Below are 25,685 nucleotides of genomic sequence, written 5' to 3' on the forward strand. Positions count from 1 at the left end.
GTGAAGAGCAAATTAAAGGCATCAGTGTCCAGAGGAAAACAGCTTCTGAGCCTTATGAAGATTACAGGGGGTTGCAGATTTGCATGTATTTGAATAAGCCTTAGTGTTTTCTTACTAGCTTCGTTTTAGACAATCCCAAATGTGAGATTAGACCTGAATAAATTTGGCTTTAGTGCCTTTCTGCCTTTCCCCCTAACTCTTGTCTTAGCTCTTGTTTGGTCTTTCTCTAACTTCTTCCACCCATCCTAAAGGCCTGCTTTCCTTTAACTACACAAATTTAATGTTCCGTCTGTGTGAACACATGTTAAAGCTATGCAAGCTAATTTAATGGTTCACTGCTACCAAAAGGAAGGTCCTATTTCCCCCTGGTCTGTCTTCTTGCTCTATTTCTGGCCTTATGCTGCCATCGCTCACCTTGAATTAGCACCTGTGTTTCTGGACCCCTCTGGAAACTGATTTAGCTAATTAAAAAGGCAGAACATTAACCCAGACAAAACACATAGGTACTTTTCTGCTGGTTTAGTGAGTTAAATTGGCTCAAGGTAGGGTATATATGTTGGAGCCTGCACAACAGAGGGTGCTGTGCCGTGTGGCCAGGAGCCAGGGGTTAAGGAGGGAAGAGCAGTGGTTGCAGAGGGGGATTGACATCAAGCTGTTCAGTTCAGATGAAACCCCACTCAGGTGCTGTCATATCATCCTCAGGGTAGAACCTTTTAATTTGTGAGAAAATAACAGGCTGTTGCACTCACTGAAGTCCATAATTAAAAAGTATAGGAAGTCTTACAGAGAAAAAGACTGGGGCTCCTCGACTTAAGGAAAGAGCTCTTCCAGACAGTGTGGCCTCTTAATGAAACCTGGTACTGTGCTGATTAATGCTTTCGGTCAGGAGTGTCTAAAGTTAGTACTTAGTATCTTATCTAGATGAAAGTGTCCTCGTTCGCAGAGGTATTTTGTACACCCAGCTCCTGTGTATTGCAGTAAATAAACCCGGAGAACCTTGTTATGCCTCTGATTCTATCACTGGAGCCAGTGAGTGTGTGTGTCTGAGAGCAGTGGGAACAAAGGATTAGCGCGTGCAGCACAATGCCACCATTGTGCTATCTGCTCGTTATGCTGTTACCTCCTGTTCCAGCGTGGTTTGGCAGCAACAGGAGATTATAATCCAATGGTTACCATTTGGTGAATATAAAATGAGTTGCTGGTTGTAGTTTTATTTGCAGTGCGAAATCACCCTTGGCACTGGAGATAGCATCCATCTTACTGACCATTTGGGTAGAGAAGCCAAAGGAGGAATAGATATGAAAACTGAACAAACAATCATTTTTTTTCTCACAGTAACCTGTTCATTTTAAGAGGGTGTGAGGCAAGCTTGTGTTTCTGCTTCTACTGCTGGTCAAGCTACTCAGATTTTATCTGCTCCTTTAGATTTCTTACTCCAGTCTCTTCTATGATCTCTGATTTCACTGTGTGTTTTAAAAACATGGTTTCATTTACAGCCAGAGATGACTTAATTGAGCCTGCCTGTCAATATATCACATGATGTCTTAATGGTGTACATAGAGTACAGTAAACATCTGAGGACCAATTGCTGCTAATAACAAAACTAACCCAAAGTGGCTTTAAAAATCACACTTTAGAGTGCCATTGTTTTTGAATACCATAATGACATACTGTCTGCTGTCTGAGGTTCCTCCACAGAGGCTGATGTTGTGAGAGAAATATTTATTTCTTCTGTATGAATTAAACATATGATAGCTATTTCATGTACCACTTAAAAGTCATTAATTCTTCATGAGAGACTAGGACTTACAACAAAGTGTCTGCTGCTAAGCCTACTAGTTTTCAACTTCAGAAATCATGGATAAGTGCTGCCCTTTCCTTTAAGTGAAATTCTGGCTGTACCCTGAGGAATAAGAAGCAAAAAGTGGTTCACTAAATGTCCAGTTGCCCTATAGATTTATTTGACAATAAACTAGATGTTACTGAAGTGCTAATTCAATAAAGTACTTAAGTATGGACATAGCTTATCCATATGAGTGATGTTATTGGAGTCGGTGAGGGCTACTCATATTCTTAAAATTATATGTGATTTGGGACCAGAGTATGTAATAGCTCTCCTTTCATCCATATTTTGTATAAATTTCTAAGTATTTTCCAATATGTTTTGCTTTATAATTTCCACTGTTGTGTCACTGTGTTGTTAGAATGATCTTGCTTTTACCCTGAAACAAACCAAACTGCTTTACAAATCAAACTGTATATAGGGACTGTAGTAGCTACCACACAATTCCTTGCAGCAGCTATAATGATAAGAAGCAAGGAGCGTAATTTCCAGTTGAAAAGGCAGGAAAGATTCAGGTAGGCAAAATATAATTATACAAAATGGGACAAGCACTTGCCTTCCCATCTGTTTCTTACTCTTAGGAGATCAATACTAAAATTGCAGGATGAAAGTTTGAAAGCTACAGAATTAACCTATAAATCTACAGGATTGCTCTCAATGTTTATTATGGTGACTTCTCTCTTTATTTTCACTTCAGAGATCTCTAAATCCCAGAATGATATGGCTGACAGACGTCTTCTAACCACAGATTATGGGCAGAGCATGGAAAGAAGGAAGCAAAGAAGGAGCCAGTCTGACACTGCCATCAATGTTACAAGCAGGGTATCCGTGTTGTTATACACAGTCTCTAACTCTAAGGGCTGTTTCAGGAACGGAATATATTTGTAAGACTAATGACTTACACAGTGGAATTTTACTTTTATTATACAGGCAGTGCTTAGCTGATGTTCACTGACCCTGGCCAGAAGCCTGATTCCTCACGAAGTTTTTGACTGAGTCTGCACACTTGATCTCAGCTCAGAGCTGGAATGTTAGACTGAGATTTTACAAAGACCCTCACACAGGGAGAGAGAGGATGGGTTGTTTGGCTCTCAGGCACTCACAGGCTCTCTTGAGGCTGATTGATGTCTGCTCTTTGTGATTGTTGGGCTGCAGGGAGGTGCTCTGTCTCTTGTTCTCCTCCTGCCCCTCTTACTGCTGAACCAAGCTATGACCATCCAAAACCCATCCTGATGCTTTCTGAGCACTTTTTAATTTGGGAAAAAGAAAACGCTGACTGCTGTTAGTTGTTGGGCAATTTCCCTTTTCCTTTTGCTTTGGTTACAGTCTCTAGCTTTCAGTGTTTTCCTGAGGAGTTTGACAAAAATCCAGCAGGACTGAAGATGATGTCACGCATCTGCTGTACAGTTACACAGAAGATTTTGTTTTGTACACTTTTACCTCTCAAGTGACAGAACTTTGTCCGTACTCAATTTTCCACATAATGTGTACTTACTGAATCTCCTTGTTCATCTGAATGAGGTAAATGTGGTCTGCTAAGTGCCTGAATTAGATGCTGAGAAAAGCTTTTGCTTTGGGCCAGACCTCATGGCAAATATTACTCACAGCTCCCTTGGTGCACACTTGTCACTTTCCTCTGAAGCGTTAGGTGTTGATAAGTGGAAGAAACAGGATGTCAGACCACATGGGCTAGTGGTTTAAATTGGCCCAGAAGGGTCTGTAAACTCTGGAAAATTAGTTCTGGTATTTTTGTATGCAATTATATTATATGGCAACAATTATTAACTACCCGAGTGCTGCTTTGATTGTGGCAAACCACACTTCAGTGTGACTTTATTCCAGTGGCAGAACACTGCTCTTCTAATGCATTGGAAAACATCAAGTTGGAGGTGATATGAACTTAAACTATGCTTCGTTAAATGCTGATCACACATAGCCTGTCATGTTTAAAAGATGGATATGGATTCTTTGGCTTTTAGAAATATATTAGTAGGAGATTCCAAATTATTTGTGTGTGGGTTTAATAGCCCATTTAAAGATTTAGGACTTAATTTATGTCTACCATTTCCGTTACAGATTTTGAAAGATAGGTTTCAATGCTGTTTGTGTGTCAGAGTACTATTTCTCTGAGTCAGGAAGCTTTTGTTTCATTCAAACCAATTAGACTATATTTAAGCTAGACTTTTAGTTTTGCTAGAATTGCTGTTGATACCTTTTTCTTGTAAAAGTCATCTTAGCCATTTAGGTTGTTTTAATATTGAAAGAAATTTTACTTGTCTGTCCTTGCATTTATATGATGACTTAATGTATCTTTACTGTGATCTTAAAAGTTATTTTTAATCTCTATTAATGTCAATGGCACTATTGCATTATTCTTCCATTTATTTTTTTCTTTTCCATCTTTTTTTTCTTTCTTTAAATAAAGGTAGCTGTTTACATCCTTACTAGAACTATGGCTTAAGTTTAGGGACAGAACCTGTTTTAAATTACGCTTGCAAACCAACTAATTACTCACAATTATAACAAAATATGAAGTAGAAATCTTACTTGTGATTTCCACCCCAGAAAGAGCTTTCATTTTTGGAGAATGAATCAAAACATTATTTGTTCCCCTAGAAAGTGTACATTTTTCTCCTAGGAATGACTGGGAAGTAATAGCTGTAACTGCCATTTTGAATGTGCCAGGGTATAAGACTGGGGCACCACTTTATTCTCAAGAGCACTGTCTGTTTCTTGAGCAAGTTTTCCAAGTTTGTGATATGTTCAGAGCTTGATTTCTTCAGATTAAGTTTGAAAGAGATTGTGTTTAACTTCAGTGATAGTGAAAAAACAATCCAATGGCAAGAACTACCAGCCAACGTAAAATCTGGACTTAGGAAATTAATTGAATCGTGTTTTCTAGGGCCTTTCACCATCAGAATCTCTTAAGTTCATTAAAGGAACTGCAACTATACCTGCCTTACTGGGGGAACAAGCAGACACATGAAGCTTTGGAAGCTGTCTGCGGTGCATTGGTAGCTGTGTGTTACCCCTCTTGTGACAGCAGATGCATGCTGCTGCAGGGCTAGGTGGGAGTCTTGCTTATGTGACCTGATGTGAAGTTTAGCACTGGTAGTTATGTTGCCTTGTCAATCACTTCTGTTCTGTTTAACACAATAGAGAAGTCTTTATGATCCAAGTAGAAGCTAAAATTCATTGTGTAGTAGGTTATGTTGGTTAGCAAGTGAAATTGGTGGTGTTTCAGTTTTTTCTAATGCAGGGGACAATTTCTCTGCTGAGAAACATGATGTTTTGGTTTTGTTTGGGGGTTTTTGGTGGCTATATTCTAAATGCATAACAGCATACTGGTTTGGATTTTGCACATCCTGTTTTTTCAGAAGTAATCTCAATATATTATCTCCTCTGTTGTCCTCGTTCTTTAGTGCTTTCTGCTGATTGTGTAGGAGGGGTTCCCAGGTTTGTTAAAGATATATTACCTGTTCCTTTTAGGCAAATAAGGCCCAATCCTTTTTGTCGATTCAGTTACACTATATTCTTTCTAGTCTTTCAGGTAATCCCTGTTATACTTTTTTTAAAGAAATTATTTTCTTAGATCCTAATCACCTAAATTTTTTTACCTCACTCTTTTCCTATTCATTGAACTGTGAACGTACTTCTCATAGATTGTATTCTCTGGGGTAGCTGCATGCCAGAATGAGCTAAAATCTATTTTCAGCATATTTCTAGCCATCTGTATTAGTCTTTTGGCACTTCATTCTATTGTTATTGGTAACAGAGGTGGCTGAAGGTAAAGCTCAAGGAGTTTTGTTACTATATATCATAATTTTTCACAAATTATCAGGGTTTTCTTGGGAAAATGGGAAAGGTGAATGGACTTAGTTAAAGCAAAGTCAAGAGCACCTCAGAAATTTAAGCTTTTCCTGTAAGTAGAGCTAAACAAGAACTTGTGAGTCTGTTTCTATTTTCATTACGTTCATTCTTGCATGGATAGACATGGGCATGTGTCATGCATATTGCAAAGTACTATTTTTAATTTCCTAGAGGCAAGAGGGTTTTTTTCTTCCAAAATTACTGTTTTGTTAAAGGCTAATAAGGCTTTTATTAGCATATTGCTACTTTTGGTGTGTTATTAGTAGGCTGTTGTTAGTAGTTGCTGTGGTGGTGATCCTTAGGTTAGGTAGTGGTTTGTTGATTTTAGAAAATTACGAATACAATGAATGTACTTCTAGCTGGGATGAAAGAGTTGTAAATCAACATCTAATGAAGTTACTACATTGCCTTTGAAAGCAAGCCAGCTATGTGGCATTGATCAGAGTGAATTGTAGCGATTTGCTACTGATTTTTCTTCCGATAGCATTCCTGAGGGAATCAATGCTTTTTTCTTCAGTATAAAAAAAATTACTTGATAAATTTCTTACAGATTAAAAGTACACCCAGTCTTCAGCAGCTCATCGCTGGGGCCCAAAATGACAGTGAAATTCTGACCAAAAGGAATTGCAAGGAGGAAGACATACCAACCAGTCCCACAAGTGACGCAGTTTTCTGTGATGGCAGAAAACATGTAAGTTAAAGGGTGAAGCACAACAGAGCAGGTGCTTAATGGGAACATACATAAAAGCTAAGATCTTGTGCAAAATGTTCACGTATTTTGGGTTATATTATGAAATGAAGGAAGAATTTTACTTAGGTTTGTATCTGATGAAAGTCTGACTACCCTTAGCACAGTCCTCATAGTAACACTTTTTGCAGTGAACTTTTTGCAGCATAAGCCCAATCAAATTAATAATGGATAATTGATAGATGGATAGATCCATTAATAATGAATAACGGATAGATCAGCTTCCTCTGAATTTTGCAAATGCAACTAACATTCTTCCTATTTTATGTTAGGGTTGGGATCATGGAACATGGCTCTTTCTAACCTAGTAGCTAGTTTTTTCTCTTAAAACTTTATTTAGCAGAAGGGTTTTGTTATTCTGCAAGAACTGTGGTAATGGAAATGTCAGTGGAAAATCAAATGTCAGAGTGTCAGCGGATGAAAAGGAAGCTGACAGTGATGGAAGCCAGGGGAGCAGTTCACAGGTTTAGGGGATGGCACTGAATCATTGACTGATGGATGGTATTTTGCAAATGAGAGAGGAGGAAGCCAGTTATGAATTAGTTCAGCACATGCTTTAAAGCTTCTGTGATTAACTGTGGAAGCTAATTTTTATGTATTAGTGATGAGGTTAGGCGGGGTGAAGTGTCCAAAGAATCCATGGTTGATGTTGTAAAGAAGGGAACTAAAATGACTTTTAGGGAATCAAATCAGCCTGCTCACTTTGCAGAGAAGTATAAACACACACAAGGACCTTGGTGCTCTCTGTCATTTACCACGTTGTGGAGTCTGAGATGTTAAACTGACAAATGGATAACAGTTTTGGATGACATTTGTGTTTCTAATGAGAACCGTCTGAACTGGGCTCTAAACAGCCCAGGCTTAAAACTGAAACATTTTCTATCTTACAAAGGGAAAGATCAAGTACCATTAAAATTTCCTTTGTGGGTAAGTGTTGGATGTTGATGACTGCTTCATGAAAATGTGTCTTTCAAAAAACCAGATGGCATTGCTTCCAGTCATGCCAGCCAGAGTGTGATCCATGAAGTCATTGCTAAACCCTAGTTCACTGAATGAAAAGGATGAACGATTTCTGAACGATTTCTGCATTGAATCAGTGTGACTCCTGATCAGGTGGGAGACACATGTATTTATAGTCCAAACATCATTAATCAGAACACCTATCCAGCCTCTCTAAACAAATAAGAGGTTCTGTGGAAGAAATATGAGGGACTTTTGCAGAACTTTTTTGAGCACATATGACCTAAGACAAAAAATCTGTTTGCATTCCTTTGTCATGAAGGATTTTGGTGGAAAATAAGCATTTTGTGGTCAGATGAATAAAAATATATCAGTGAGTGAAAGAGCAGAGCTGAACAAAGCTGCAGGGAAATGGATTACACTGATACACACCTCGTGGAGGGAGCAAGGTTGCACACAACAAGCGTCAGGTCAGGACAATCCCAATGCTTGTTGTGACTTCCTCAGTAAGCAGTCTGACCCTTCTTTTGTCAAGTTTGTATGTTACTTAGAGCTTGTAAGATAGATAACTTCTTGAATTAATTGAGCTGTTGGTATGAATTTTAAAATGAATATTTGGCAAGCTGCTCAAGCGAAGAACATCATCTGCATGGAAGAGAGATACGATCTTACAAACACTGCTCTGCACTCTTAACTGCTGGGTTGTGCAATGCAGAACTCCTGGGTTAACCAGTCCTGTGTGGGCTGGTGTTTATTTTCAGAGGGAGGGGTGATCTGACACAGGTATCTTAGCAATCTAGGGCAGTGTTGCTGTGAGATTAATCATAATTGTGTCTTCGTGACATATGCTATGTAAGTTTCTAGGGCTCACCTTGAAGAATATCTTTATAAATTAATGCAGACCAAACTATTTTGATTGAGTTGACAGTTTGTTACAGTGAAGGCTAGATAGTACCATAAAGTTACATGTCTGTGCTGGGCCACAGGAAGAATTAAGAGTTTTTTCCTTCATTGCAGTTTTATGGCCTCTGTAAATGCTAGATAGAGTTGCTGTTTATATATGTGGATGGACAGCGTCCAACCTTTGCTCCATAGGCAGAAGTAGATGAAAGGAGAACAAAATGGCTAAGGCGAATTAGGAAACACCTTCTTTATGCACCAGCTTATGTCAACTGGATGCCTTTGTATTTTAATCTTTCCTGAACAGACTGCTCCGCTATGGAGTATGTAATTTTTGTAAGGAATTGGGGCATCTTGTAGAATATTTACTGGATGTGCAAGGCCACTTTCGGTTCCTGTAATACATGGTAGAACCCAAATGTCTTGGCAGTGTATTAAAAGCAGTCTAGTTCAATGTTTTGTGTGTTCTCAGATTTCAGAGGGGTTTTTTCACTCTTCCCCTTTCAGACACTTACCTTGTTTTTCTCATGGGAAGCCACATGGCAGTTTTATTCAGAGACAGTCTCTAGATCTAGAAGCTACCTAAGAAAGCATTTTCTTAGCCTAGAGAGCTTACTGAAAAGAAGAAGGCAAAGCAGTAGTTGCAATTGCAGTCATGATTTTCACAGCTGTTATGGAAGCAACAGAATGTTTTATACAGGTTACCATAAATTTTCATGATTTACAGTAGCTCTGCAGGCATGTCTGTAAAGATACTGACCTCTGAGGGAAATAAATGCTTTGTCCTGTTTGATCTGAAGCTACTTTCCCCAAACATTTGTCTTTTCTTAGGGGAGTTTGTATAGTCTTAACAGCACTTGCACTGAGACTGGCAATTTTGGCAAGACTAACGTCACAGGAGAAATAGAGTTTGCCATAAGATACATCTTCAAAGCTTGCATCTTAGAAATTTGCATCAAGGAATGCAAGAACCTGGCTTACGGAGAAGAGAAGAAGAAAAAGTGTAACCCGTAAGTATTTTGTAGAGACTGAGAATAGAAAAAAAAAATAAGGAAAATATTCTTGCTTTAAGATTGATGTATGATCACTCCTTTCCTTGCCAAGCTGCGAGCAAGCACTCTCTATTGGTAATACTCCTTAGTTTTGAAGCCATAATGCAAATACAGCCCACTGAACTCACATGAAAGGGAATATTTAAGTATTAATGTTCACATGACCTACACATGAGGAACTTTGAGTAGGAATGTATTGGTACTTGATAGTGGTCCAACTCAGCTTGCAGAAATTTTTTTTACTGGTTTTCCTTGAATCAGTGTTAGGGCAACTTTCAGCACTTTAAACAATCTTCCACTTTCACTGTAGTGGCTATTATAACAATTAGCACTTGTAAGATTTACAAATTATTATATACTATTTGCATGATTATACCTTTTTTTTTTTGCTACATGGTACTTGGTGATATAAAGATAAGATATTTTCTTCATTAACAAGCAGCAATGATCCTAAAGTTGATTTTGGATTTGTTTTTTTATTTGAGCACAGTATATGCTGTTTGTTGTCATCATAAAACTGTTACTACAGCTGACAGGGTGACTTCTTTGGTAGTGATTTTATCAGAGGCCAAGAGCATGAAAATGAAAGATTCCTATTCAGATCCTAATCCTTTCCCAATTAGAATAGAATTGAAACACATTAGCTGAATGATATACGGGGATCCTTATAGTCTGTCTGCTTTTATTGAGAAAAGATATAAACCACAATTTGCCATTTTATTGCTTGGAAAATTACAAAGTCAATAAAATTGTTTAAGAATTAAGAAAAAACTCTCATCTAATTAATTTTTCTTCTCAATTTGATTACTTTTATTCCTGACCTCCCTGATGTTCCCCCTGCCCTGTCCCCCACCTCCCCTCCTTTCTGGTGACTTTCCCTATATCCTTCTCTCTTTCTACAAGGTATGTTAAGGTTTATTTACTTCCCGATAAATCTCCTCGGAGTAAGCGGAAGACGGCTGTCAAAAAGAGCACAGTGGATCCAGAATTCAATGAGACTTTGAAGGTACCATTTTCAGTTGTGTGCTGCAAAGTGTGCTTTTCCATGGTAATGTCCTCTTTTGTAATGTGCAATTCTGCAAGTTCAGAGCTGTCCTGATGGAGCAAATCTAGAAGTCACTGACAACAAATTTTTTTTTTTAAAAAAACATGTTTTTCAGTTCAAATAAGAGAAAATGCTTTTGGAATTACAGTAGTAAATTGCAAACCATTGGAAGAGTCTGCCTTTGTCCATGAAAACACTTTTAGTGAATTCCAGTGTTGTTACCATGTGACAAAAGCAAAGTATAGACACATTTTTTTGTACATTCAGGAGCTAGGTGTATTGCAGAGCAGTTAGTATTTTACACAAGTGTCCCTTTCAACTGATGCTCCTTTTGTCAGTGCCACTGGAGTGTCTCTCTGCAGTTAGCTGAATGCTAACTCAGTTCCACCACCTTTGAAATGTTGTCTGCTTCCTTTTCCCTGGGCAACTGATGCCAGGCCATCTTTGTAGTGTCCAATTTCAAACATTAATCCCACCAGAGAACAGTAGTTATGTTTTTAATTCCTTAATGCCTTGCAATATTACTTCTTGCATCCTTGTAAGAACTGTGTGTAGAAAATAGGAGCCCTTATTCTCACCTCAGATACACCTAATGAAATGTGAAGCTGAAGCTGAGTACCATCGTCTGGGAGAGGCTGGATTAGTTTGGTTGTTCCCAGCTCCAGTTTTGTACTCAGATTGCTACAAACTTATTTTTTGTGTGCATAGCGAGTTGCAGTAGCATGTAAGATGATGAGTTCTTCGGTAATATGTTATCTTGGAAGAGACTTGAAACGAAGTTAATGGAGGGACAAACTTGCACAGTTGCTCCTTGAACTACTCAAAAGTTTCACTGTTACCCCCATCACTTGGTGTGTATGAACATTAGGAATTTGGAGTGAGGGAAATAGGCAAAATGTTTGAAAAGACCATCGTTAAAATTAGATAACAACAAAAAAGATTTATGTAATGTATGTAATTCTCATATACAGCCCAAAGTTTGTATATAGGGTTTAAGTTGGGAGGAAAAAACCCTTGCAGATGGAATAATTGGTCCCAACGTTATAGTGCCCTTTCTGGTGCCAGAGTCATGCAGAACTGATAAAGCGAGAGTGAGAGCCATGCCTGAACTTGCTGCATGAACGGTAAAGGTAGTTTTAGTTAGAAATCTTTTAAATTCATTTAATTATTAGTTTATCCAGGGTAGCAGAAATGGTCAAAAGAGCATAGTGCTAGTGCAGGTAAACTACATAGTGACACTGAGCTCCAGCTCAGTAGGATTCAGCTGCAAATTAAGGCACGTATATTTAGATAGCTGCATGCATGAGAGATGTGTAAATGCTCTTGGAATCACTGGAGCCCAGGGTGATTCAGCAGCTTAAACGTGGGTAGTGATGTCCTCGTCCATGCCATTGCCTCCAGCTTTCAGTCCAGGTGGGTGCAGGTGACCTGTAGGGAGGCTGTCACATTTGCCAGTCTCATGTGGGTACATTAGATACCCAAAAATGTCTCAGAGGGCTCTAACTATGTTTTGGGAGTGGATCAAGGCTTTAATTAGTGGTCAGGTGAATGACTGCCTTGCCCTGACTGACTGCACTGAGTAATGTCCACTGACCACAATGGAAGTTTTAGCAGCTTTGTTAGGTGTCTTAATCTTGAACTGGCCTCCAGAGCAGCCAAATTCTGGGGGGAGTGTAAAACAAAAATATAAAAAACCACCAGCAAAAATGGTCAAGAATTTATAAAGTTCTGAATTAATAATCAAAATTTTTAGTAAGGCAGGTCAAGGTATTCCCGGAATGTTATTTCATATTTAGATGAGCATTACTTTAGCGTTTAAGTAGTGGGGTAATATGTAGATTGCAAAGCAAATTCAGACAACATGGTTCTGTCTGCATCCAGGTGCCTTCAGCCATGCTGCGGCCAGGCTTCCTTTGAGCAGGTTATGAGCATTGGCCCACATTCATCCTGTATTGCTTTGTAAATGCTGTTTATCTTTCTAGTACAAGATTGAATACTCCCAGCTGGGAAGTCGGCAACTGCAGGTCTCTGTCTGGCATGCAGGAGCATTCAAATACAGAGTATTTTTGGGGGAAGTGGTGATTTCACTGGCAGCGTGGAATTTTGAAGAGAACTCGATGCAGTTGTTCAACTGGTACCAGCTCAAACCCAAGGTGATTCTTAGTTTTTGTGCTTAGTTGTATCTTAAGAGCAAGATGGAGTGAAAGCTATGAAAAAGTTCACCCTTCTGAGATCGTTGAGAGAAAAATGCTGTCAATCCAGCCCATATTAGTAAGACATGCTGCAAACATAAATAAGCTGTGAGAAAGATGTGAAACAGAATGATTGCAGTAACACAGATTTCTGTATGTCCCTTTCTTCAGCTTGAAAAGCCTGAGGTTGATCTTATTCAGTACAGTGGTGAACTCCTTGTGTCTGCAAGACTGTCGGTACCAGCGCAGTATAACAATTTCCAGTTTGAAGGTATAAAATCTTTCAGCATACGTGAATTCCTTGGCTAGAAAACAGTTGAGGTCAATGAAGAACAATGTGTCCATATAAAATTCCTCTATGGGGTTCATAACAGCTCCTGCAAATGGTAGTTTGTGGTGTATTATATTTGAAATTGATTAAAATCCAAACGTTTTCCAACTTCATCTTTTAGTTTTTAATGCCAACAAAAGCTGCACATTATAATGGCAGCAGTATGATGCATCCAGCTGTTTGGCAAGCTTGTGCCTGTCATGGTGTTGCCAGTAGACCTTATTCTGGAGGTGATGCAGCAGTTTTACTGCCCAAGGTAGAGACCAACAATTTAGGGAAAAGGTGGAAGGGAAACGGCTGCAAGGGTACCAGACTGGCACCCTGGGCTTCCTCCAGTGCTCTCATTTTAGAGAGATGGTTTCACTTGGAAGGTGTTACGTTCAAAAGGTAAACTCAGGATTTGGTTTTCATTAATGAAAGACTTGTAAGGTACCTTAAGTTACCTTAAGTACTGCTGTAGTGTGTTAGAGCAAGCACTTGCTGGCGGAGTAAAATAAACACTTTGGGGGGGAGGGGTAGGACAGCCTCATTTTTCTTACCTGCCTAGACCATGGTGAGGTACACAGAGGTTCAGAGCTCTGGTAATGCTGTGTCAGGACCAGAGCAACAGGTAGAGACCAATAGGAAGATCTAATTAGCTGTTAGGTTAATTTGATTGCCTTTTCTTTTCCAAATGACCCCAAAGTTACCAGCTTGCTTTCTTCCATTTTTCCTCCCTATACACACCTGTGTATTGGGTCTCTGCTCTGTAACTAGAGCTGTAACAGAGGAGCATTATCATACCGTAAGTTTGGCTGTTTCTCCTGCTTCTGGCTTTGTTGCAGAGAAAGGCTTCTGTGGGTACTGCCCAGTGTTTACTTTTCATAAATATAACAGAAAGCTCTGTCTTTGGAACAGGAGTCACAAAGCAACCTGCTACTCATTGCTTGCTTTTTTGTGTGTGTGAATCATACACTGTACGAGCAAGTTAAAGTCTTTCAGATGATTCCAATATAGCACTATGAGTCCTTATCCCAGTAGCACTGCTTAGGCTTTTTCTTACTTATAGCAGCATCTTAAGCCATCTAACTTATCTAGCTGAGCTAACTGGTTATTTCATGTGATAAATGCTCATGTTTCAGGAAATAAAGACCAAGGAGTTCCCAAATGCCAGCTTCAGGTTATGATATTTGGGGCCAAGAACTTGCCCATGCTGAGATCTGCTGGAAAGCCAAACTCATTTATTAAAAGGTATGTATGAGACCTAACACTTCAAATAGAAAGTGCCACACGCATTCTGGTCAAATGTATGTATTAACATGTTTTCATCAGGAGACTGGCAGGTGAAAGTGGTGTTGTCCACACTCTCAGTCAGACTTCCTTGTAAATGTGACATTTGGGTGTCTGCACAACAGCAGCACTCACCAGGGCAGTGTGGGTCCCACCTGCTCTTTGGGTCCTGAATGGAACTTCAGAATTTACCAATGTCATTAAAATTTAGAGTTCACTGGTGTAAGTATCTGTTTTTACATATGAGGAGAAGAAAAATAAAAGTCCAAATCAAGATAGTCTTTCTGTTCCTATTTTCAGCTGTGCCTTTGCAGAATTAAATATAGCTTTGGATACACTGAAAAGGAAACTTCTATCCTTTCTATTCTAGATATTTTATAAGAGGAGGGGCTGAGTTTTTCTTCAATGCACTGAGTAGTCTGTATGCAGGATCATTTTACTCTTCTGTCAGGCATCAGAAGCCATTGGAAGTGTCATACTGGGGTACACTGACAACATCTCATAAAGCTGTTTCACTGTCTTCAGTGAAATGGGTGAGCATTTCATCCTACTGAAAGGCAGGTTTCAGGCAGCATTGCATATCAGAAGGGGGAGCAAAGACTCCTTCAGCAGTCAGTGACAGCAAAGGAAAAGCAGACCAGAAAAGCCGACTTGCACTCACACTGAAGGCAGACAGGAAAAGGAGCAAGTCCCAAAATAAACACACTAGTACCATGTTCTACCTTGTACTTAAGCTGAACTTTTTTGCTATTTAAGGCAAACCAAAGGGCCCTAGTTGATTATTGCAAATGTTCCATTTTCTGGATAAGTCAGTAACCTTGCTGAACTCTCGTTGTTTTTGGGAAGTTGTCTTATCCTTCCAGACCGAGCAGAGGTAAAGCAAAAGTCTCCTGTCTTGAAGAAAGAAGCCTGTCCCCAGTGGAAGCACTTGTTTGTCTTTGATAGTGTGACCCCAGCTCAGCTACAGCAATCATGTCTACACTTGACTGTCTGGGACCAGTCAACTTTCAGCTCAAGCGATCATTTCCTAGGAGGAGCCAAGCTTGGTGCAAGTAAGTTATCACTAAAAATTGAAGGTAATTTGGGAAAAAGTTCGCTTAGTTTACATTCAAAATAATATTATTTACACTGTGCTATTTATTACCTGCTATCATGTGCCTACACTTACAGCCCCAGCCCCTGTCCTAAAGCAACTTGGCAGTCTTGGGCTTTGATCCTGCAAGAACCAATGCACATGTTTTAGTTCACGTCTGTGCAGAAGCTCAAGGCTGTCAGTAGGAATTTTCAGGAAAAGCCATTTGCTAGCATGGTAACTTTTAGAGTCAGAGCCTGGCCATGCTAAGATAGGCACAGAGAAGTTGGGTGGACTTAACTCATCTAGAGCTCCATATCTGTTTTTCAAGACTTGTTCCTTGAGTTGTTTTCTATGAAGTGGCTAATTTCAACTACTATCTCATCAAAAGGAAGCATGAGAACTAACTTCTAGTAGACTCCAGCCTTGCTTTTGTTTGTGCTTATTATTTTACATCTACAAATTGGTCCAATCGGTGGGAGATAGAGAAACTTGCTCAGAAGAGGCTATTGCACATCTGAGTTTTGCGCTCTGTGACAGAAGAGCGAGCTTTCTCTCTCAAGACTGAGGAAATACCTGAGAAAGCCTCTGCTCACTGAAGAGGCCCATTTAACTGGTAGTTGAGTAGGGAAGCATTGTCACTTGAACACTGCTCAGTGGAGTCTCTCACCCCTGTCCTCCCAGAGAGTGAGTGCTTTGATTTCAGTATTTGAGATGTAAGGCTCAAAAAGACTGAGGATCAGTCACTTTGTTATGGTATCAACATGCACTTTAGAGTATTACCACTAGTAGTAACTCAATGCTGTGCAGGCTTCCTCGTGAACTTCTTTTGAGTGTGCTTCCCAGCATTTTCCTTTCTGCTAGAGTGGGAACTACCTGCTTCTGAGTGAAGACAACTAGCCAAGCCCTAAGCCCAGTAATGCATTAAAGTCACTGGAGATGAACCGAAGCAGTGGACTTAATAGCAGAATGGCATTATTAGTGTGCACACTTGCTCCTCTGCTTCTAGTCATACAACCAAAAACTTTTTCTTCGCTGTAGGCTGAGTTCTTCAGAGCGTGATCCTAGTTTAACAGGTCATAAATAATGCTTCAAAAGTATAGCTACAATTTATTGCAATTAATGCCTTGGGAGTTACAGAACAGCTGAAATTGCTGTAGAAGTGGGAGAAGCAGGGTGGTTATTACCTCGTCAGCTGGGCCGGAGGCTGGGTAAGGCCAAGTGAAAAGTAACTGTGACTTCTGCTTTCTTGCAGAGGAATTTTTTGACTCTACAGACCTTGTTTCTCAGTCTGTGGTCCAATGGCAGGAAGTGCTCTGCAGCCCAAACGTGTGGATGGACTTCACACTCATACTGCATTCAAATAAGGAAAACTTTAAATCATAAGAGATTACCACACAACAACTTTTCCTTTCCCACATGTGATGTTTTGTATTCTAGTGGCACATACCTTTCAGGGGGGAAAGGTACACTGCAACAGTACCTACTCCAGCTTTTTGGGAAGAGTTATCCATTTGACAGCATGTGATGTTCTGAGGGTTTTACTTCACCAAAAATTCAGGCTCTGTTATGTGTCTCTAGCCAGAGTATAAGCTTAGTATCGTTTCCTCAGGGGTGACTAACTCTATTTTAAATACATTATGCTGACAAGGCAACAGTAGCCAGATGATATGCAGTTTTCCATTTCTGGGCATAGCAGAACTGTAATTAATTTAATCACAGAGAGGAATACTTCTTAGAGAAAATACCTGTCACCTTAACGTTACATGCTTTCACTCTGAGCTTGACACTTTACACGTGTTCAGAGAGAACCAAGAACTAGCTTATCTTTAACTGCTTGCGGCAGATGGGTGTTGCTAACACCTCTGCTTCAGAACCATCTACAGTGCCACTGTTATTTTGCATGACCCTAAAAAGCTTTGGCCTGTGGCTATATGCCTCTCAAGCATGCGCTGTATCATGGTGCTTAAAAACCAATTAAACATTAAGTTCTCCCTCAGTAGGAGTGTGGGGCGACAGCTAATAGAACAAGTGTAGCTGTAGGAAATTCATTGTTCTTATCAGTTGCCAATGTAAGACAGTATTAACAAGTCTGATGCATATAATATACAGCACAGGACAATAATTTAGCTAAGGTTACTTGTTCACGTGAACTGGTGGGGATGCAAGCTTAAGGCCCAGCTACTGCGTCAGTTCAATTTGCCCCAGATGTAGTGTCATGTTCAGCAAAACTTCAATATATACAACTGTAAGTAGTGCTGCTGTTACATACCTCTAAGTCATTACAGCAAGTATTCTCCTTTCTTCCTTTCCAGGTCAATGAGGCCTTTAAGGGCTTCAGAGTTAAAAGTCACAGGGATTCATATGCTCAGCTCAGGAACTAAAAGAGCAGTAGCACACCTTACACAAAATACACCCCACACAAGAAACACCTGAGTCCAAGTCCTTTGTTACTTTGCAGATCTTTTATTTAGATGTTTGCTGCTGCCAATAAAAAAAAAACCACACAAGATTCAAGTCAAGTATAAAGCAGCGTAGATGTTGTAAATGGAAGAGAAGAGCTGACAACATACTGTATCTCACTTTCTAACAGATTTTCAAGGAAAGGGGGAGATTATAGGGGAAGGAATGGTCACAGAAATGCTCTCCACTAGAGAGAATACAACTGTGATATAAACAAGCAGTCCCTTCATCTTTGGAGTCTGAAACTTTAAATCAAACATTTAAAAAAATTAGAAAATTTGTTAGAAAAATAGGTGCAGTAAAATTGTATATATTGGATCAGGTGTACATATAACAGTTTTCATTAAGTAAAAAAATGATCTTTACAAATAATCAGCTGCACTGTATCAGACTACAGTGTTGTTTAGACATTTTTACAGATGCAAGTCTTATTAAATCTGAAAAGTAACAAAATATACAGAGCAAAACTATTTCCCTTTAAACTAGTATTGCAATCCATGTACTGCAAGTTTTACACACACATATATATATAAATACTACACTATAACTGATCAGTAATGAAGCTGGAATGCAAACACAGTAGTGTATGAGATTCCAACAGAGTACTTGCCTAGCTTTTACTCGAGGAGGGTATCATTGTCTCTGAGCCATCACTGCAGTACTTCTCCAGCTGAGAGCAGCGACCAGAAAAAGCCTGACTTCTACGCTAAGTAGTTCTGAGGTGCTGTCAGTTCTTCTGTGTGCATGGTGGGGCTGGGGGACAGACAGGACCTGGGCATCAGGACCACAGGGAAAAACCCAGGGTTTACAGACAGACATGCATCCATGTACACACACACATACAGGTGCTTGCAAATCCTGACTTCTACTCGGCTGTTGGAGACTATGCTGTAGCTAATAACACAAAGATATATGGCACAAAATTCACCCACAGTTGCTTATTTTTAGACCAAGCTGAATCCAGCATCTGCACAGGGCACATATCTTCAAATAGAAGCACGGCCTATGAAAATTTATCTTGCTTAAAGAGAGATGTGACTTAAGGCCTTTTGGCACTAAGCAAAGGCATGAGCAGCTTCCAGGATCAGTGGTATGATGAGTTTTGAACTGTACCAAATTTAATAGAAGGTATGAAATAAAAGGGAGATTCAAACACCTCTGGGTTTAGAGAACATTTGTTAAGTGTCATACAGTGACCCCTCCTCAGGGAAGAAAACAAAACCCAACCACAATTTAAAAAAAAAACAAAACAAACAAAAAACCAAACCAAAACAAGAACACAGCTTTAAGATCTGCCTTTCCCACAGTCCCGCCTTCTTAGTACAAGCATCATTACATCGCCTCAAACTCATCAATTCTTTGCTTGGTGTTGCCTTGCCGGATCTGCCGCAGCGTCTTGTACTTGTCACGTCCCTGTCGCATGTTCTCTGAGTGGATGATGTCATTGTGGGTCCTCTTATTTTCATCTCTAGCCTGGGCCAGCTCATCTGTCAGTGCCTGCAACATAAAGAACATTAAGTTTCAGCTCACAGCAGTAATATTCTTTGGTGAGAGCTGACAGTTGTCAGATGACTGGACCCAGTGATATGGGTACAACATATGCTTTCCATAAACAGTATGGATAATGTAAGTAATCTCAAAGCCTGAGCAATGACAGTAATCTTTATATACCTTGTCTTTAATTCAAACTGCCTATAAGAACTGTAAATGAAGAGAAACTATCATGCGTTGTGTGCTTAACCAAGTGGTTAAATTATCTATTTTCCAGGAATGATTATTTCAATTACTCTGCCTCATCCAAACATTGTCTTACCCTCAGTTGCATCTGTACACGTTCATTCTTTTCTGCTTCAGTAATGCGTTTCTCCTCGTTACGGTCATTCCTGATCCCCTCACTGGAGAACTCTGCACTGTAGGCAGAGTACTCGGATCCTTCATCTTGCAAGTTATCGTGGACATGGTAGTTCAGTGGCTCGTAGACAGGTGGTGGAGGTGGAGGTGGAGCAGTCATTACAAGGTGTAGCTCCTCCTTTGTCTTTACCAGATCCTCCTGGGCTTCCTTGGCCTTTGGGCAGAGTGAAAAATATTGTAAATGCATTTCTTGCTTTAAACCAGCTTAATGAACGCTTTAATGCTTATATTCCCAGTTTTTTCAATTTACTGTGAAAAGCAGGAAAGAGGGAATTAAATCCCTGCAGCTGACAGTACTGTGTTACAGTCTTACACAGAACAATCTTTTTTTTTTTTTTTTTTGGCTGGTGATGCTATCATCATCCACTGTGTAATGTGCAGGGGATCAGAACAAACAATCTTCTTCCAACAAAACAGTCTAGGAAAATTAGTTCTGTGGAAAGCTACAGTTACCTTTATCCCGTTCTCCCCATTTGAAGAGCTGTAGACTGTAGATATGGGTTCCACACAGCAAGAACTTAGGTTCCCGGGTTGGCATTTTTAATGCAGTTACACACTAGGCAGTCAGCTTTCTCACCACTTCTGTGGTTCCGCCCTCCCACACGGTCTGCAGTGCCAGTTAGAGGGCACCAGGAGCACCAGGCCCTCCAAGCCTTGCATGGTTTACTTTTGGGTTTAGTGCATCAAATTATTAAACTCTCCTGACCCAGGTACTAGGAAGCCACTGACAACAGCACACTCTGCTCAAGACTGGCAAGTGTTGTGCTCAAGTGTGGAGCTTCAGAGCAACATTGTAAAGCAGATACTCACTCTGATTTGCCACTCTTCAACCTCACTCTCTTTACGCCTCCTTGCCTCTTCAAGAAGCGCAATCTTGGCTGTATACTCTGCAAGCTCTGTAGCCTGTTGAATAGTAGAACTAGAATTCTAAGAACTCTTAAACAAACGAACAAAAAAAATCAAACAACAACAAAACACTGCTGACTGAGAAAAGACGCAAGTGTTACACTGCAATAAAGGCTGAACCGGAAATTATGAACAAAACAGTAGATTGCTCACGATAGAAACCAGCGTCACACTAATGCTACGACATGGTCTAGTACTTCACTGCACCGTATTTTTCCCCAGAAACAAGTTGTTGCCTTACTCATAGTAACATGCCTCTATACCTTATCCTCAAAATGACTGGGTCTTACCAGCTGTTCCTGGCTCTTCATCTGGTCCATAGTTTGTCTCTCCAGCTCTTCCTTGGCCTGCAGAGCAGCCAAACGATCAGCTTCCAAGCGTTCTGCTTCCTCCTGGGCTCGTTTCCTTTCCTCCTCCAGCTGAATGGCTCTTTGGATCTGAGCTGAGAGCTCTAGAAAAAGATGGATCAATGTGGTTGGTCCACAAGCCTGGTCAAAGTGAAGGGACTACAGACAGTCTCTTAGGTAACTGCAGAAATCATGACAAACACTTTACTCCAGCTTGCAATATCCCTTCACTGTGCACCTCAAAGTAATGTTTTGCATAATGCTTCAACTAACTGAATTCAGAAGTAGTCAACTGCACATTATAATTAAAACTTCTGAAAGAAACTTGCACTGAAGTCTGTAGCACTGACACAATCCTGCTGCCTTTCACTGACAGTTTACTGCAAGGACCTGGTGTTGCCGTCTCAAATCTGCTCATGTACATTGAAACAGAAGCCTCTGTTTCACTGGGAAGACTTGTTCCCAAAGTACTTTTTTCTGTTAGGAGTTAAGTAAAAAGTACTTGAAAGCTGAACAGCTCTCTGCTGGAAGAGGCTGTACTACTTAAACCATCTTGGCAACAGGGGAAAACAGAGTTCATGCCTTCCAGTTCCTAAATACAATCAGCAGATATTATGCTACTTTCATACTTTGGATGATCTTGGCAGTATGAGCACATGTGTATATTTATCCATAAAGGCAGATATTGGCAAGCCTTGCCAAGAGATCCCAGTGTCACCAGATCCAGGCTAGGTGTAGGCAGCAACCCGTGTAACAGTTCCGTGGAGCAGAATACACATGGTCTGGCCAGCCAGTACAAGTACTTCACCTTTCTCTGCTTTCTGAGTCTTCATCTCATACTCTTGTAGCCTCACCAGCAGCTCCTCCTTCTCCCTCAACATTTGCTCTTTCTCCTTCTCAATTGTCTCCCTCTTCTTCTTTTCATTTTCTAGTTGTTGCCTGTTAGAAACAGATTTCATACTTGAAGCTCATGTCAGACCTAAGCTACAGCCAGGCAAGAAAGTTGGCTGGGCAGCTCTCCAGGCAGCTCAGTGGGAAGTGACAGCCACAAAGCAAGAACCAGAAGACAGAAATACCTATCGCCTGCTCCTTCACCACGTCAAAAGTTTTGCTCAGTTTCGGATATCACATTTCATAAAAACATTTCTATTATTCTTGCCTGCTGCAGAAATTTAGAATGCCAAATAGCTACTAGATGCAGAGAGAGAAAGCCAGGACTCTGTACTGCACAGCAGAGATCTAACTTTGTTACTTCCGTCATGGGAAATTCAAGGTGGTGTAAAAACACGAGCACTGAGGGAATGAAGACAAACAAGCCACAAATACAGGAGAAAAGCAACATTATTTCTTGAATCATGAGCAACCTGCAGCCAGTGGTAGAAGACCAGTGGGATTGCTTATCCTTTTCCCTTGCCTGTGAAAGGTCTCCCAGTCCCCTCTTCTCTCTTCACGCATGCTCCCTGTGAAGGTTTCCCCCTTACTCCCAGCCACCCCATGGTGCAAGAGATAAATGAGGTCCTAACACTCCAGAGTCAGGAGAACCCCCCTTCAGGTGTGTGCCCCACACAGGAGCCCACTGTGCCCTCACCTCCACATCTCCCTGCAGCTCTCAAGACTGCCACCAGGACAGCAGACTACAGGGTCACAGGTCCAAGCAAGAACAGTAACGCTCACAGTCCAGCTGCAGGATAGCCCGAGCTCAGCCCCGTAAGCCAGAGCTCCAGGGCCACACGTGCCTCGTGAACGTGGCACAGCTCGCAGCCTTGCTTGAGTGAAACCCACGTCACTGACCGCTGCCCTGCACGTACAGCTGCTGGTTGAACCCTGGCAGTTTGGTGTCGTTTATCTCTGCCGCTTCATCTCCGCTGTCCGTGTCCAAGCTCACCTTTCCAGTTGTTTCTGGTGCTTTTCCTCCCGGGCCTGGGCTTTCATCTGCTGCACCTCGATGGTGTCGGGCTTCCTGCGCCGCATGTACAGCTCGTGGTTACCCATGCAGAGCTGCAGGATCCTCTTGTTAATTCTCAGACGAGGGGCGTAAAACACAAAGTCCTAGAAGACAGGCACCACACAGTCAGGTTTCCAAGCATGCTAACTGCTAACAGATCATCTCGCCCCTAATTTCACTGTAACCAAGACATACACACAGGCCACTTAAATATAGCAGCAGGGGCTGCCAATATCATCTGAAGCCAAAACAGTTGTTACGTATATTCTCCAGTTAAACTCTACAAAGAATTGACAAGTTACTCTTTTATTAAAAGTATCTTTTAGAGAAAATTAACAATCTCCATTTAAAGGAGACTGCAGAGTTTGGAAATGCTGCAGAAGATTCTGGGTTGCAGGTAACCATCTGGGCAACTCGTAGACCTCTAGGACTAAGTAATTAATTTTTCAATTTGCATGGGCTTGTGACTGAAAGATAAAGCATGAATGTATGGCAGACTATTAAAGTAACTTTGTAGAATTCTCTGATCTATTTAAATCAATATTCAAGGCATCATCTGTGTTTTTTCAGAGAAAGAGAAGAAACACCTTCCAGTATCATTCTTTCCTCTCCGTGGCATTTCCTAGGCCATTAAAAGTGTCAAATGAAAGCTCCGCCCCCCCCCCCCCCCTTGAACCACCAAACATAGGGGCTATTTGGAATATTGGGTCGCAGGCAGTAAAGAAAACAAAAGATATTCTAAAATTTCTGGTTCAGCAAAAAGAACCCCAGCTTTCTTCTTATAACCAGGCTTTTACAGAAACTACACACCAGACTGGATCTTCTAGAAGTAGATCTGCTAAGAAGGGGATACCGAGGACCAAGTTCATTGCCTGCCTGGTGATTTTTCCTGAGTCCACAACCACACGTGTTTACAGTGTAGTCTGAACTTACACAGTGAGCAAACTGCAACTTTGTGCCTTTTTTGCGGACTGTGATATGAGCCGTAGGCAAGCTGCCACCATAAACCAGTACCCATTCCTTACACTCACTCTCCTATGGACCACCTCACTTAGGAAGAGGTGGAAGTGAGAAGGGGCACACAGGCTCTACACTTGCATGGCAGCAGAGATAATTTTTTTAAACGGCCTGAGGTCAGAAGCACAAGTTGTGGCCATCTCTGGGGAAACCAGAAGTCACACTAGGAGCGATGAAAAGCTCTCCATGTACTGTTAAGATGAACATGAAAATGCTGAGAAAGCCTCGTTTTCTTCAAGGTGTTTTCCCAATTCCCATACTGACCACAAACAAGGCTGTCAGCGCAGCAAGTCGTGTTCCCCCACCAAATCATGCCAGAGCCGTTCTGAGCTGCACAGGTCCGACACTGCTAACTGTACCTGTTCATCTGACCTCCTGCTTCTGACAAGTAATTTTAAAAACATTTTGTGTAAATTGTGATAAACAGGTCCTATCCTGAGGCAAGTTCATTCACATGGAAGTATATACCGAAGGCATGGACTGTGGTTGCATTTCTCATTTAAGGCCATAACATTCACATGAAAACACAAAAGAATCCCCTTTTCTTTTCTAATCCCCACCTTCCCCCTGGTCTCACACAACTGGGAGCTTCACAGCTCGATATTTTAAAGGTCATGTGCTGAAGATGTTGGAGTATGTAGGCAGAAAGGCCTAAAAACCTGAAAAGTTTATTCTGGCCAAGGTGCCACAGGACTCTACCCATTGCATTAGTGTCCATTTAAACACAGACACGTAGAATCCTCCAAATTAAAGGGCAACTTGCAATCGCATCTTGGGTGGACTGAATGTTTTGCAGTAGTTATAACACTTGCCTTTTAAAAAGGAGACACAAGCACATGAAAAGACCCAGACAACTTCCTGAATGCTCAGAATTAGCACCCAGATAAATTCTTCTTTCAGGCACAACATGAAACAGACCACCACCCAGAGGGACAAGGACAACTGACACAGAGACAGGAAACATCACTGAGTTTTTCAATGTTAACACCTTTCTGTGTCATCCTCTTGCAAGTCTCCCATTTCAAATTCAGTCAGATTTACTGTTGGGAATGGGATGGAAAGCTGTGATCCGTAAACAGGAGATTGATATTTCATAATGTGTACAACATATCCAAGAGGCTCTTCTACTATTGAGAAAAGCATGCCTGACAGACCAGCTTTCCGTCTCTGAGGAGTTTTGCTGGCTTTCACTAACATGACAGAAAGAAACTCTTCTCCCCACCAAACCCCAGGCTGTTATCTGCAACACACTGTGCATCAGCACACTGTGCACCAGCATCCTTTAAATTACTGGGAGGACCTTTTCCTGTTAAAGAGATTTATAAGCAATCACCCTTTGCCAAATCCAAACTGCTTATTATTTCTCAGGGCTGTATTTACCCACCAAGGCCAAGTACTGGGGTGGGGGAAGAGAAGATGAGGCCTTTCTCAACTATTCCAATAGTTTCACAAGACTGACAGAATGAGATCCACCTATACCAGTTATTCCACTATGCTCTCAACAGGTCAAAGTAAGTTGCTAGTTCTTCACTAAAATAACTGAAAACATGTTTGTAAGTATTGAAAAGCAACATTCACAGGTAGCTACATTTCAGTTCTCCACAGAAATCACATCTCTGCCATTTATCCCAGTATTCAAGAAGTTCCATGAACGCCATGGTCCTTAACTCACTTTTACTCTTTCAGTAGCGTAGAAGTGAGCATTAAGATGCAAAACCATATGTATCTATGTGGTTTTGCAGTAGCATTAGAATGATTTTTGTGGGGCGTTTTTTTTTTTTTAATGGACAAAAAAAAGTTACCTACCAGCTTCC

General features: G+C 40.8%; 2 protein-coding genes across 3 annotated transcripts in view; one reads left to right on the forward strand and one right to left on the reverse strand.

Moving 5' to 3' along the window:
* SYTL3 (synaptotagmin like 3) overlaps positions 1 to 22,598 on the forward strand; it is a 38,396-nt gene extending 15,798 nt beyond the window's left edge. Inside the window, exons 8-16 of one of the 2 annotated variants that reach the window (XM_055713512.1) lie at positions 2,541 to 2,665; positions 6,264 to 6,404; positions 9,153 to 9,331; positions 10,277 to 10,379; positions 12,401 to 12,571; positions 12,782 to 12,881; positions 14,063 to 14,171; positions 15,057 to 15,262; positions 21,842 to 22,598. In XM_055713512.1, the coding sequence (XP_055569487.1) occupies positions 2,541 to 2,665; positions 6,264 to 6,404; positions 9,153 to 9,331; positions 10,277 to 10,379; positions 12,401 to 12,571; positions 12,782 to 12,881; positions 14,063 to 14,171; positions 15,057 to 15,262; positions 21,842 to 21,855 (1,148 nt within the window). In that variant the 3' untranslated portion in view covers positions 21,856 to 22,598. Of the gene's footprint in view, positions 1 to 2,540; positions 2,666 to 6,263; positions 6,405 to 9,152; positions 9,332 to 10,276; positions 10,380 to 12,400; positions 12,572 to 12,781; positions 12,882 to 14,062; positions 14,172 to 15,056; positions 15,263 to 16,537; positions 16,687 to 21,841 lie in introns of those variants that run through there. The other variant, XM_014287008.3, reaches the window with a different exon arrangement.
* Positions 17,670 to 25,685, reverse strand: part of EZR (ezrin) — a 36,181-nt gene continuing 28,165 nt past the window's right edge. Inside the window, exons 8-13 of the mRNA XM_055713513.1 lie at positions 22,795 to 22,958; positions 21,718 to 21,848; positions 20,853 to 21,013; positions 20,467 to 20,559; positions 19,559 to 19,810; positions 17,670 to 19,242 (exon numbers count right to left, since the gene is read on the reverse strand). Coding sequence (XP_055569488.1) covers positions 19,078 to 19,242; positions 19,559 to 19,810; positions 20,467 to 20,559; positions 20,853 to 21,013; positions 21,718 to 21,848; positions 22,795 to 22,958 — 966 coding nt within the window. The 3' untranslated portion in view covers positions 17,670 to 19,077. The remainder of the gene's footprint in view (positions 19,243 to 19,558; positions 19,811 to 20,466; positions 20,560 to 20,852; positions 21,014 to 21,717; positions 21,849 to 22,794; positions 22,959 to 25,685) is intronic.

Source organism: Falco cherrug, chromosome 6 (genome assembly GCF_023634085.1).
Source record: "Falco cherrug isolate bFalChe1 chromosome 6, bFalChe1.pri, whole genome shotgun sequence".
NCBI lineage: Eukaryota > Metazoa > Chordata > Aves > Falconiformes > Falconidae > Falco > Falco cherrug.